This window comes from Stegodyphus dumicola, chromosome X1 (genome assembly GCF_044657685.1).
Source record: "Stegodyphus dumicola isolate Sdum_Otavi_A_Nest chromosome X1, ASM4465768v1".
Taxonomy (NCBI): domain Eukaryota; kingdom Metazoa; phylum Arthropoda; class Arachnida; order Araneae; family Eresidae; genus Stegodyphus; species Stegodyphus dumicola.
The window spans coordinates 89,942,766-89,958,340 of record NC_140780.1 but is presented as its reverse complement, the minus strand read 5'-3'; the positions used below and the strand labels follow the sequence as shown (position 1 = coordinate 89,958,340).

General features: G+C 33.7%; 1 protein-coding gene across 1 annotated transcript in view; it reads right to left on the bottom strand.

Moving 5' to 3' along the window:
- Window positions 1–15,575, bottom strand: part of LOC118193352 (diacylglycerol kinase theta-like) — a 238,058-nt gene that overhangs the window by 147,070 nt on the left and 75,413 nt on the right. Inside the window, exon 4 of the mRNA XM_035364432.2 lies at window positions 6,852–6,940. Within this exon, the coding sequence (XP_035220323.1) occupies window positions 6,852–6,940 (89 nt within the window). The remainder of the gene's footprint in view (window positions 1–6,851; window positions 6,941–15,575) is intronic.

Here is a 15,575-nt window from a genome sequence, read left to right as displayed (position 1 = left end):
GATGGCTTCAACCTCTACTCAGCAGAAAGAGAGAAAAAATGAGGTTGTGAATTGGAAAGACAAGAAGGATATACGTTTGGTGAGTACAGTCCATAATAACTCGATGATTGATGTTGGAACATGGGAAAGAACTGTAAAAAAAAACAATAATTGTATAAAAGATTACAACAACAAAGTGGGAGGGGTGCACCACCTGGATCAGATGTTATCAAATTACCCTGCTGTTAGAAATAAGCAGATATATTATTATTTTTCCATTATGCTTAATTTCCTTATAATTTTACTTAATATTCATGAGCATTTATCCACTACGAAAGTCATGTACGGAAAATTATGATGTACAGAAAAAAACAACATTACACGCTACGAAAAACAGACGGCCGCCGGGGAGAAATTTTGGCGGACAGGAGAGGTCGGCGAAAGAGTTAAGTAAAAATATGTCAAATGAAAGATATGTACACTGCAAACTTATTTTTTGTGTTAGCATTTATTTATTTGATATACCTTTAGTTTTAAATATGTATTTCAAAAGCTGTATGTATGCAAGTTACAAAATGTTTATTACATATTTATATGTGTGAAATTATGATTTAGTTAATATCTCCCCCCCCAACACTTTAATGTAAACGTGTAGCAAACAAGATCGGTCAAATAAGTACAAATCCGTTTCAAGCGCCTACCATAGTTTCTACCCCCGTAGTACGAGAAAAAGACACAGAGGTCTCCCTGTGATGCCATGATGTGATTCATCATTCAACACGTTTTCACTCTTATGTGCAAGCCTTATTGATTTTACTAACCTTGTACCTTCAAATAATTTCAAGAAGCAGAAAGTGTAAGAGATTTCTCGGGGAAGGCTCGAGGAAACTATATACGACCAGAGACAGCATCAGTTTCACAGCTTCTAGTTCAGAATGCGTTTAGAATGCTGAGATATCTCCAAGTTAGCTTCACTTTTTAGATGCACTTTGCATTGTTTAACATTTTTAGTAGTTAGAAGTCTAACTACTGATTGTACTGTGTGATACTGTGAACAGCTGTATGAGTATTTCTGTGGAAAGTTGGAGAACTGTGAAGTGTTTTTTTGGATAAAATTAATTTAGTCTAGCTATCGTCGGTTCTGTGTGCATTCATTCTATTTTGAACCCATATGCATACAACAACACACTGTATGGATTACTAAAAGATAAAAACCCAGTCTTTAAAGAGCTTGAAATAAATAATTTATAATCACTTAAATCAATCCAAAGAAGCTGAATCTGCAGATTATCTGGTAACAGAAAAAAATGAAAAACCTCAAAGGTGGCATGCAAATTTCCACAAAGGTATTTACAATCTATATGAAAAAAAATCTTGTCTTTCAGACTATTCAGGACAAAAACTATTTAACCCTCTGAGCGGGACAGGTTTTTGCATTTGTCATGAAGACCTGTATTTATGCAGCATTTATTAGCTAAATTCATATATTTACTTATTTAAGCCTCTTTTTTCATTAACTTAAATGCATTAAGATTAGATTTACATTATTAACCCCTTCGCGCCGGGTAGCGTAAACGTGCGCTTATCGCGGAGGCCGGCCGTGTCTCACGCGAGTGTCTGTCCAGGGCCGGGGGCTTTTTTGCTATTAAGCCTAAATCCATGAAATTTCCGAAGTATCAACGCATTGTTTAATAATGCTCTATAGAGTATTTAAACGGCTTATGCTTCATAGATATTTTTATATATACTTTAATTACCTTATTTCTTGTTTAAATGCATATTTTACACATTTTATTTTCATTACTCGCCATTTTATGACTTTTAACATTATACATCTGAAAACTAAATATATTACTTAAAATTCTCTTTTCGTATGAAAAATTTGAAAACAGGGATCTACACACAGTCCTACGTTACATTCCTTGCACTCGCAATAACTTATTTGCCGTTTTGGAAGATTTTTCCGGGAATGTGAACAAACGAAGCATCGTCGTCTCATTTTCTTATCAGTCTTTTCTGAACAAAGTTTTGGAAAATGTCCTTCAGTTAATCTGAGGGGATTTAATGATTCTGCTGATCTTGGTGTGATTGCAACGGTAAAAACAGAAAGAATTCCCGTCTAACAAATTTTCTATTAAAAAATATTTATTCGATCTGTTTCTATTAAAAACAGAAAGAATTCACTTCTAACAAGATCAAATTTAAACTGAAATACACAATGCTTTAGCAAAAATAAAACTTCTCTACTTACAATAAACAACGAATGTGAGGTGCGAATTTAAAGAGACGTCATAAATCATGCCATTCGGAAACATTTATTTCCCCTTTTGTTTATATAATCAAAAACACGTGTACGTGACTCGTGCTTCTCTCATTTCGAGTAGAAGGTCTAACGTACATGTATCTGAAACCATATGGACATACAGTGCCATCTTGTGGCAAAAATTATAGTTTTTAAAACGTTCCAGGGCACTGGCACAAATACGTGACAGTCGGGCTGAACGGGAAAACGCTCTGGCCTGCGTGTTGGCCGGGAAGTGAGTGTGTTCATTGCTGACGGGTACCGACTGCTTGACGTGACAGTCGGCGCGAAGGGGTTACAGAAAGTAAGAAAGCAAAATTTCTTAAGTTATAAGCTAATATGTATCAAGTGACAAAAGATCTAGCCGGTCATGTCACTCAGAGGGTTAATGAATGAAATATGTTTAGGAGGCAATGTTTCAAAATTATAATTGACAATGATTTTGTAATGCAAGATGACCAACAGATATGAAAAATCACAACAAGAGTGAATGCAATATATAGGAATTCGTGGTGTCCTACACGAACCCAATTAATCAGCCAGAATGGTATCTGTAACTATAGCAAAATTCCTGATTAAATTTGACTAAAAAAACATAAGAAAAGAAATGGAAGTTTTTGTTGTTCGTAGATAAAAATGGACACCATAATGTAGAAGTTAAAAATGAAGAAAAACTTTCTTTTGCTCAATGAATCTAGCCACTCCAGCTTTTAGATCAGCAAATCATTCCAGATTATGTATGACAGTTTTCTATTGTGCCATATTACTGCAACTACAACAAAATAATGAAATCCCTCACAGGCAGCTTGCTACGGCTGTTAGAATCTGTTAAAATGGGATCAGATACAAGCCTATTGGATAAAATCGTAAAGCCATAAAAATACTGTAATAACTGTCCACGCAATAAATATGCACATGAATGAAAGCGCACATAGATAAATTCCCTCAAGGATGAATATGCTACATAGCAGATGTTTCTGCAGTGGCCAAAGGCTTTGGTAATTTAAAGCTTGCTGGTGTTCATGTTTTAAGCAGAGGCTTGCTCATGGTCGAATCTGAAATGCTTCAGCATCCGTATGCTAATGCGGGACAACTTGTTGCCATATTTCTGACCCTGTGTGATGATGTGGTTGATTGTTGTGCTGGTGGGCTGTTCAAGTTGTTCATTGAGCCCACTGAACACTTGTAGCGTGAGGCATCACGGGTGGCACGAGTGATGTAGTTTGTCAGTCCCCCCCCCCCAAGTGGGCAGGTAGAGGAGCTGCGTGTTCCTGTTACATCCAAAAGGGCAAAACTGTTGTCATTCACTAGTTGCAATCAGAGTTCATAGCCACATTTTAGTTAAAAAAATAAGCACCTATAAGCACTTTTCAAGCACATTTTAAGGAAAAAATAAGCACCTGTCTAATTACATTATACACAACTGCATAACCTTTAAAGAAAAATTAGACTTGTAATTTAAAATATGAGCTGTGCAATATTTATTAAGAGAATGAGCATTACCTCAACAATGGAAAACAATTAACTTTTTTTTTTTTAAAAAATTTTAAATGACAGTTCAATTTACAGAATTAGTTTACAATGAGAGAAAAAAAAACTATGCAATAATAAACGATATTACAAAATTTAATGATGATATTTCAGTTGAAAATATAGAAAATAAATAATAATAAGCCATTTTAATTGTATTCGTTTGGCACCAAATAATAAGTACAATTTATTTTTCCACTCATATTAATATTTAAATAATTTAACTTAAATAAAAATTCTGAACATTTTCTAAATTTTCATTGCATAACAGTTTTCCCTTAACATATATCCCAAGCAAAGTAATTTAAGTAATAAAGAGGCACATTTCTGAAATCAGAAGACAGGAAATTGCTTCATTCAGTCATCCTTTAACAGTAAAAGCTTAACTAACCCGCATACTCGAAATTCCCGAATATTCCGGATAGTAACTGGAAAAAGAGGAGTGGGGGAGATTGTAGCTGTTCGTTAGATTTAAATTTAAGCTAAGTAAATTATTTTGACATTTCGATATGTGCATCATATAAAAACCAACGGAACTGAGAAATATTCGGCTTAGAAAGCACAGTAAAACTCTTTTAAGTGTGCATAAACAAATCTCAGACTGAACATCAAAATTAATTATCAATGCAAAATACCGCAAACGTTATTGCGCAATACATGCGGTGCAATTCTTCCATATGGGATATTACGCAATCGGAATCAACACCTGCCGGTATTCGAAGAAAAAAGAACTAAATAAAGGAAAAGAAAGAGACTTACTAATCTGGGGTGTTTCTGATTCTAATTTTCAACAGACTGTATTTAATTTCCGGAATAGAATCAACCTTCGCTTGGGTTGGGTAGACCGCAAAAACTTTTAGTCCTATTCAATCCAGATTGGACAGTGACCAAAAAAGGTCCGCTGCTTCAATATCAAAGATTTTGCGGAGAAACTCCCAACCTCCGTACTGTATAATGTATTGGCAAAGAAAATGAAATTATTTTGACTATTCGATTACTTTCCTTTTATTTAAGCCATTCCGAATATTATTCCTTAAAGCTAATCTGTGTAAAAACACACCCATTTTTGGAAGTTTATCTATACTTCAGCAGTTACTGCAACTATACTATTATAAATATTCATACATATACTCATAATATAAGCATAACGATCATAATAAACACGAATATGAACTGACCAAGCAGAACGAGAATGCAAATTATTAAAATCTTGATAGAAATTAGTATTTGGGTGGGAGGAATTCTCGCGCGCACCATAGGTTACGTAATGCAGAGAAAGGGGGGAAAAGCGATTTCCGGGAGTATGATTCACCATCTGACGTTGCATATAAGAAAGAAAAGTTGTTTATTTAGTTTCGGCTTTGGTACGGGGAAAAAATGCGCGTTCATTAAAAACAAAGGATTAAAAAAAAACACTAAAAGCAAGAAATAAGCACTAAAAACAAAAAAAATAAGGGCTTTAAAAAAAATTAAGCACCTATAAGGGCCTTTATATTTTATTTTCAAATATAAGGACTTATAAGCACTTGTAAGGACCGCTACGAACCCTGTGCAATTGTTTGATGCTTTCGGAGTTTTAAATGTAGCCTTGCTTGCGGTATTTAAAAAAGGGAAGAGGGTCTTTAAAAAATACAGACTGGTTGGTATTGAGCTGCCATCTAGTATAAGTAAACAAGGTTCAGAGTAATAGTAACCTATAAATCCTTTTTCTTTCAATTTTTTTGTGTGTGCAGAGGGAAATTTTCAGGTGGGGCACACTGTGCCGCAAAGGGTTATATGACAAAATGACTGCCAAATTTTCACTTCAGGTAATAAAAATTTGGTACTATTCCGTTTTGAGGACCATAAAAAATTGCAGCAAAAATATATGTGCAAAAACGCCAAATCTAGTGTATGCGCTGATTTCAAATTGCGTAAGTTTAGATAGCTCTATATTTCTAAAGACGGCATTGAAATACTAGTTTAACTTGCAAATCTTTTTTTTGATAACGCTATGGATTTAACAATTTAGGAATTGCCCAGTTACGAAAAGTCTGCAATAGAATTTTTTCAAAGAAAAGGTATCATTCATTATAGAAAATTATGTTTGAAGAACCAACAAGATGAGATTATACTTTAGCGATAACTTGGTAGCGAAATAGCAATGCAGGAATCCATTCAGTTATGTTTAGTCTTTTTTATACAAATTACAATGATCTGAAATAGTTATTTACTCTTATGCTTCCATTCAATTATATTTAACCTTTTTATATAAATTATAAAAATAAAGTATTATATGAAATTAACCTTTCATCTAAATTAAAACAATATTCTTAGATAGTTATTTACCAATATACTTCCTTTATTGTGTTAGGGTTGCCGCAATTATTTTTGGCTGCACTGGCATCAACAATAGCTTGGCGATTTTTTACGGTCATCAAAACGGAATAGTACCAAAAATTTATATATCGAAGAAGAAAATAAACTTATAAAATAAGAGATCTAATAAAAGATCAACAAAATAAGTAAAACTAGCAAAGAAAGTAACGGGTTAAATAATGAAGATGTGCTGAAATAAAATAATTTTTTTCAACCACTAGGGTCATTGATGGGCTTATATGAATAAGAAGTTCAAAATTCATCTCAAAGATACTGAGGAAGACAAGAAAAAAAGAAAATTAAAGAAAAAAGAAAGCTACAAAAAACAATTTCTAAAAGAAAATTTTAAATCATTTTTGTAAGAGTATGCACGTCTCTAATGATATTTTCCATTATTAAAGATAAAAGTTGTTTTTCATTTGATTTGTGCATTTCATATTTTATTAATTCATTTATATTTGGTTAATTACATGTAATTATTATCAAATGTGTTACTAATTGCAATTTAATGCTTTGCTTTTTCATGAAATCTCATAAAATAAACATTTCTTTACTTCTCTCAAAAACTAACTGAAAACTTAAGCACAGTTAAATACAATGGGAAATATATAAAATCTGTTTTAGGGCAACAAACAATTCTGTTTAAAAAAAAATTTTTTAACATCATCAAAAATATTTTTACCTGATCTCGGCTTGGGGCATAGGTTGCACATTCTTTACAATCTGCAACACTGAAGTCTTGACATTCTGCATGAACGCAATATTCACACACTATAATGAGGAAATTAAAATGATTTCACTCAAAATTACTATAAAAAATGCTGACGTCCTACAGCAAAACATATTACATTATACACAATAGAACCCAAATATTTAAAATAATCACTAACTCTAGGAGTATGGGAAGAAAATACTGCAGCCTGCTACAGTCAAGCCTTAATAATACTTTGCAACTATAACTAAAGAAAAGTAAGCAACTTCTAAATCAGAGTTAAAAAGATTTAAACTGATATACAGTTGAACCTCTAAATAACAAACTCCTACATTATGAGTATCTTTGCTTGGCAAATTATTTTATGTTACAAATTTCTTCAAAAGAATTATAGTAAAGATAAGTAAGTGAATTCTATTCTTTGATGAAGTCTTTTTGAAAATCTGGCTACATTACCCTATGACATTTCTACTTTTCTGACTTGGGTAGTTAAGTTTTTCGGTTCATAGCTGGAATTTATAATGCAATATGCTGCACAGTTTTGTGCCCCTTTTAAGGCCTAGCTTAAAATGGGCACAAAAAAGACATGAATTACATTCCACTATAAACACTAACTTTATGCCTAAGGGATGTTAACACCAAAAAAGTTTGAATTCTAACTAGTACTTAGCATAAAAAGCTGGCTAACATAAGGCCTTGCTAAAAAAAAAAATGCACAAAGATCAGTTCCAAGATTCCTCGCAAGATAGCAACACACATTTGCTACTGCCCCTTTCCCTCAAAATATGCTAATATAGTTACAGCAATTTGTGATTACATTTGCATTGTTTATCCTTGTGGAACTCTGTATTTGTAAAATTAACTTCATCTGCAGAAATTATAACTAAACAAGCCTTCTCTAGTAAATCATACCTAATTTCCATACATTTATACAAGGCAAAGAGGTCATCACAATTTAAGGATCACATAAGACTTCACTTTTAAATTCAAATTGTTTACTATCCAAAAGAAGTTCTTTTTACTTCATTTTAAAATACCAGTTGATTCCCCTTCAGCCTCATGAATTAATTTATAAATTCTTCCCAAATTTGGAGCTGTTTGTGCTCTTTTGACAAATGAATTCTTTTCTTCTTCCAATTTTGTTCTTAAAAATTTAACAGCAAGAGTAGTGCTTGAAAAGGTTTTTGGAAAATGCATGCCTTAGCAAACGCAGCAGCTGTTAATGATGGCTTTTCAAAAGCATTAATAACATTACACTCTGTTTTAACACCTGTTACCTTTTTCTTAAACATAATTTTTAAATGTTTTCAATATTTAATACAGAGGGGGAAATTACTGAAATTAGAAAAAAATATTAAAAAGCTTAGAAACTGGCTCTCAAAAATGATTTCTAATTTAAATAAATATTTTTTAGCTGCATGTGTTTGCAACAAATATTTTTAAATAACGTTTCATTTTAAAACAAACAGCCAACACTAAAAAATTGCACTTTGAGAGAAAGAACTAAATTTAAATTAGAGAACTGAGCCCTGATCTCTTGCATCTTATTGAAAACTTTTGAATGATTACATTTTAGAAAAGAAATGGTTTTGCAAGAAAGGAAATTAATAACAAAATAATATTACAGCTCAAAATAATACAATATGCTAAGTTTACCTTTGAGGAATAGTACAGAAAATGATGTAAATACAATGATAAGTAAACAGCAATTGTGGAACTAAAAATGTGATGTAAAAAGCAATGATGAAAAAAATTACTGTAAGGTGGTACCTTAAATAGCTTCATTTTGTAAGATGCACATTTATAGCACATTAACACAGCAAGTGGACAGCAGTTAGAAAATTATTACAGGCAGGGCAATTTCCAGACAGACAAAAACCACCTGAGTTGATTTAATTTTAGCTTTCTGTCCCTTTTTTATCTGTCCTAGGCAAGATATGATTATAAAAACCAACTCAGTTTACATAAATGCCGAGTGCTTTTTATTTAACTGTTATATTTGCCATTATTTGGAGTACTTTCACAATTAGTGCTTTTTGAAACTATGTGCTCTTAGCAACAAATGAAAAGCTTCAAATCAACAAAATATACAATCTCATATTCATTTACAATGAATAATTAGAAACAAGCAAACTTTATGGTTACAAAAAATAAAAGAAAAACCTACAGCTGGAGTGCAGACACTTACTATTTTCAAATATCATGATTTCACAATTGAAGAAAAATGTAAGTAAGATATTATAGTTAAACTGCAGTCCATTATGTATATGTAGACTGTTAAATGTGGTTCGTGGTATGAAAATCAAGATTTCCTTCCCCCCTTTCTTAATATTATTATTTAAAACATGCAACACTATGCCGTTTTAAATACTTGTATCTTTATTTTTGAAATTGCAATGTTTATATATTTCAAACAATGTCAAAATATGTACAATATTCTAATCATCAAAATAAATAATACAGAAATAATTATATTTCTGTGATTTACTGTCTATGATGATGCTATTTTTATAAATGAACATCTAACAAGACAGCATAAAAGAGAAACTGGCAAGATTATTTCAAACAATGTAAATTCAATCAAAAAAAGGGGGCAGATGTACATGAAAAAGCAGCTCATAAGAAAAAGAAACTGATCAAGTCAGTTTTTAGATGTAATTCTCTGTACATCACTACTGCATGACAATGTTGGAAACATTAATAGTTAAACATATTTCTTCCTCAAATTGTTGAGACTACCTTCATGGCAATTACTCCAGTAAGAGAAAAAAAGGAGAAGAAAACAGTTATGGATTCAAGTGTTTTGGCAACAGAGAGAAACCAGACGAAAACAGTAGAAGTAGCATTTTTTATTTAGAAATTTAACTTGAACCATATTTTTGGGAATTTCTGAGTCGGCTGTAATCAGATAATCTTGTTTAAATTATTATCATTTTAAACTAAAAATGTAAATAATATTCTGTCAATATAAAACTAAGAAAAGCTAAATCATGTCTGATGATTATTATTTCTATGTTATGTATGATTAAATAAAGATGGCATTAGTTTTTTTCCTAGCAGATATTCAGAATGTAATCCAGCATCAAGAAAATCATCAAAGGGGTAAGTCTTGAAATTTATTGAGCCCTTATATTAATAGATTTAACACTAACTGGAGTATATACTAGTTTTATCTCCAAGACATGAAATAAGTATGTGAAATGTTCATGCTCAAACTCTGGTAAGCTGACAGCTAATTTATGAATTAGTTCTGGATTCTAATTTCAGTTTCTCCACAAATGACTTTGCACATAACTAGTTTCTTTAATAAAGCTCATATGGGTTAACAACAAAGACAAAAAAGTTCTCTTTTCTTCGTTACTGCTTTATTCTTAACCTGAGCAAAGAAATGTATATTATTGTAGACAATTATTGCTCTTTCCCCCACTTAAATTAACTTCCATTACAATTAGTTTGATAATGAATATGAAAAGAAAACGCATGCTTGATTTTCTATCTAGATGATAAAATCAACTTTCCATAAGAATGTCAATTTTTTATCATAGGTTGTCATATTCTCCTGAATACAGAATGAAAGACTTTATTTATTTATCCTTAAAAATAACAACATGAATTCAAAAATGTGAAATTCTCGTTAATTTACTTCAAACATTATTTTCTATGTCTAAAATCTGTTTTACTCTTCTAAATAAATAAATAAATAAATAAATAAATAAATATATATTAAATAAAAAACAAAAAAGGATTTAATATTTCTAAAAGTCTACATCACATTGATGAAGTTTTAATTTGAAAGTAATAAACTATTCTATAACAATTCTTAATTGTTTATTAATTCACTAATTAGTAAAAATTATTATGGTGATGTTTTTTCTAAATACTGTCACTTCTAGCCACAGGCTGTGCATATAATTGCAACATTTAAAATTATTCACTAATTTTACCTTACACACTAGGCAACATTGAAAATGCAACATTAAGAAGTAGTGACCCGAAAATTATGCAAATTTCAAGCTAGACTATGTGATTGAGTTATGCAAATGATGCGACATTCCCAGCTCTCTAGCGCATCTTGAGGAAAATACACTATCTGACATTGCAAGTGCAACACCAAGTTGGAGCAGCTAGAAAGTCATGAAACCAGGCAGAAAGACAAAGCACCGAAAAGTGATCTTCATTTCGTGATATACATAATACAGAGCAAGAACAGCATTGACTCAGTGTCCTAAAGAATGGCTCTCCATTCTCTGTCAACCATTTGCCACCACTCATCTTCTGAACGTGGCAATGGCAGGGTCTGCAAATTACATCCATTCACATCCCAAATGTATTCGATTGGTGAGAGATCAGGAAAGAATCTGTGTTGAAGCATGTTGGCACATGCAAGCAGTGTGTGGTTGGGCGTTATCTGCTAATAAAGGGCATTGGGCACTCCCTGAAGGAAGAGAGACCCACTGCCACATCATTCGCATATCAATGGATCATCAAAGTTTTCTGACTATGAACTAGAGATGAACTGGAATCATATGCAACTGCACCCCAAATCATGATGCTGTGTTGTCACATGGTTGAGCATTCCACAATTGTTGCCGGATTGGACCTGTCTCCAAATTGACGCCACATTTGTAAGTGGTGAATATTATTCGAGGAACAGAAGTATGATTCATCTGAGAACACAACCCTGTACCATTTAGCCGCTCAAGGAAATGTGGAAAGTTCAATGCATACCAGTGTAGTCATAGTGATTCCAGCACATGCAGATCGACGCATCTGTTGACAATCAGTGGCACACCCCCAAGGCACTTCTACGTCCAATTTGCAGCATATCCAAGACCCACTGGATGTACCCATATCAACCAGAACCATCTGTTGTCAACTGGTGGCTTCTGGCCTGCACTCGTGGCATCTGTTAAGACTGCCATCGACCCCACATTATAGACAACGTCTGCAATGGTGCTGGGCTCAAGCAATGTGGATGACAGACTGGCAGAGTCGTGTTCTCAAATGAGTCACATGTCTGTTTATCATATGATGATCAATGCATATGATTGTGGTGTCAATGTGGAGACAGGTCAAATGCAGCGGCAGTTGTGGAACACCCCACCACACGACCATGCAGCATCTTGACTTGGAACATAATTGCGTCCAATTCCGGGTCACCCTTTGTTTGTATTCAGGACACTATGACAGCCTAATGCTACGCAGATGATGTGCTGCGACTGGTGGCAATCTGTCGCAGCACATCCAGTACCATTTATCAGCAAGATAACACCCAACCACACACTGCTTGCATCAGCCAATATGCTCTGCAAGGTGTATAGATGCTTTCCTGGCCACCGTTCTCTCACCAGTCGAACACATCTGGGATGTGATTGGACACTATTTGCATGCCCTGCCATTGCCGCATTCAGAAGACGAACTGTGGCAAATGGTTGACAGGGAATGGAGAGCCATTCCTCAGGACACCGTCCATAGTCTCATTGATTCTGTACCTAAATATGTCGCTTCGTGTATTGCCGTCCAAGGTTGTCCTACAACCTACTGAGCCAATGCTGTTCCTTCTCTATATTATGTATATCATTTTGAAATAAAGATCACTTATTGTTTGCTGTTGTCTTTTCTTTGTTTGCCAAGTTTCATCACTTTCTGAGTGTTGCAGTTTCAATGTCAGTAAGTGTAATTTAAAACAAATTGCCTGGATAGTTAGTTATAAGTTATGCTTAATTACTATATACAATGAAGAGTCACAATATAATGACCAAATACTCAATAATGTGCTGCACAATGCTTGCTCTGCAAAACAGTGCAACTAGCCTTGTCACGCATGTCACAAGTTTTTGGTAGATGATTGGAGACAGATTATACCAAACGCCCAAGCAGTGGTCACATAAAGTCAAGATATACTGATATGGCAGTGTTTGAGCTCTGAGCTGCCGTTCCATAACATTCCAAATGTCCTCTATTGGGTTAAGATCCACAGAGTTAGGTGGCTAAGACTTTAATTGGAATTCATCCCTATGCTCCTCAAACCACTCCAACACAATTCGAGCCTTATGACATATGGCACTGTCCGGTAGGAAGATTTCATTTCCCAGTTAGGAAGACAAGACACCATGTAGAGGTGCAACTGATCCACAATTATGTTCAGATAGTCTGCAGCTTTCATGGTCTATTCTACACAAGTAAGGGTCTTAGAACTTCCCATGTGGACGTTTCCCAAATCATAATACTTTCAACACCAGCCTGTGTATAACCTGCTCCACAGCAGGGAGCAACTGGTCGCCTGTAAAACGGCACACCATGACACAACCGTGCATGTGATGAATGAGAAATTGTAATTCATCCAAACAGGCAACTGTTCTCACTTATCTATGGTCCAGTCTTGATGTTCCCAGGCTTACTGTAGGCACAATTAACCATGATGCTTGTTCAAGAGGCACACAAGTGGGATGCCTGCTGTAGTATCCAACACTGCCTGCTGAACTGTGTTCCGAAACACTTGCACTTGGACACCTTGGCATCTACCACCTTGGCATTCAGCCATGCAATTTCAGAAATACTCTTTCTGGGTCTTCGGGCCATTACAATCTGCCTCTATCAAATTCGCTTAGATCAGCATCCATCAACCACAAAAGGAAGTGTAAGAACAATTCCTTACCTTCTCCAAGCAACATTTAAATAATATTCCAACTTCCCCATGTGCCCTCCACGTCATCCAGATGAGTTCATTGAAAAATGTGGGCATGATCATAATGTTCTGTATCATCAGTGTGTGTGGGGGGGGTGTATATACATATATATATATATTGCAGTGCTTACTTTGACCTATACAAATTGGACTGACAAAGATACAGATTACTCTGAAGTGATCTAATACTTCATTTGAACTTAATTTTTGTAATTAATGGATTTTTTCTAGGGTTTATAATCCAGCTTAAGTTTACTTTTTACAAATTATTTATTTTTACTACATCAAATTTCACAGCACTGCGTACTTTGGCCTGATAGACAGAGATGACTTTCATTGCTGTTCTAAGACTATTTTTAAACTGTAGTTTGTGTCTTTGTAAGTTCAGAAACATGCTGTTTTATTTATTTACTTCTTTTGTAGAACCTATCCCCCTATGGACTATGTAGTGAAAGATGTAAATTTCGCTTTTCGTTTTAGCATATTTTGGCACCTTATTTCTTGCAGTTTATGACTATTTCTTATTTTTGCAAGCGATTTAGTCCGAACTGAAAATTTTGATGAATTTTATACATTTCTTTTCTTTATTTTGCATTATTAGCACCACTTGTTGCTGCAATCTGTGCAAATGGACTAGGTATGGAACTGTTTTTTTACTTTGTATTTATTTAATCTTATCTACTTACCTACATATATCAATATTTATATCTATATATAGATAAACAGATATGGCTCTTTGGAAATTCCTATATTTTAAGTTGAGCTCCATCAAATTGGAAGCTTGGCCACCCATACAGTAATATATTAAAATTATAAAATCATAACTTGAACACTTTTACATAATTTAGCAAAATATTTCCTCCCAAGACTTTCCAAAGCATCGCAGAGAGTAGGAAGATCTGTCTTCATGTGTTCACTGCTTGCGTTTGGCCATGCTTACAAGATATCTTACATGTATCTGTACAAGTAAATCTTCTCTTCCAAACCACTCTCGAAGCTGAGTGATTACTTTCGGATAATTTGATGCTATTGCTGGAAAACTCTGCACTTTTTTCATGACTCTGGAATGAAGAACAACTGCTTGCAAAAGGTAGAGAAATTCACCTTCATATGGAATACTCAGATTTTCATGCATCTTTGAAAACTGGCTCCAAAACGTCAAAAATTCCTTTGCTTCGCCACTAAATTTCTTTAGTTCAATCCTTGGCAGTTAACATTTACGCTCGTCAGATAATTTAGCAGGTCCGATTTACAGATACATGTAAAGGATTCTTTAACACCATTTCAATTTGACAATACAGTTCTCAAAATATCTATCTCTATACGATTCAATGTCTAGATGGATGGGCCAAAAACAAACGGGCCAAAAAATTTAATGGCTATTATATGATTCAATGTCTATGATGGACAAAGATGCAATTGAAGCTATGAAGTTATTTTATGGGGGGGAGATAATTTTACATATTGCAAAGAATGAAGATAATGTTAAAAAAGCACTGAAACATATTACTATATAAGATGTGATTTATGTGTGTGCTCAAGCCTGGTCGAAGAAAAGGAAATCTCTTTATAAAACTTTAGAAATAGGAAAGAAAAAGCAACACTAAGAGGAAGACACCTACTGGCAATGGAATAATATATTTTAGTGGGGAAAAGGATGCTAAGCCCTCAACTCAAGATGATGATTTAAATTAAGAAATGCAGAAAACAGGGAACCAACTGGCACAATTTCAAATTTAGTGCTTATTAATACAGATTTAGATTACTTTATGTGGGTATGGTCCAAATTACCCTGGATCAAAAGTTCTAGTACACTTTCATTAGCAGTCGATACTGCACATGTATTCATAATAATGTGCTCATAACAGTCACTACAAAAGATTACAAAATTTGCTTATTTAATTCTCATCACTAACTGAAATAAAGAAATAGAAGAAGTGAAGCTTGTTTTTCTTCAATGTACTATGAAACCTGTTATTCATATAAATTAATATTTAATCAGATGG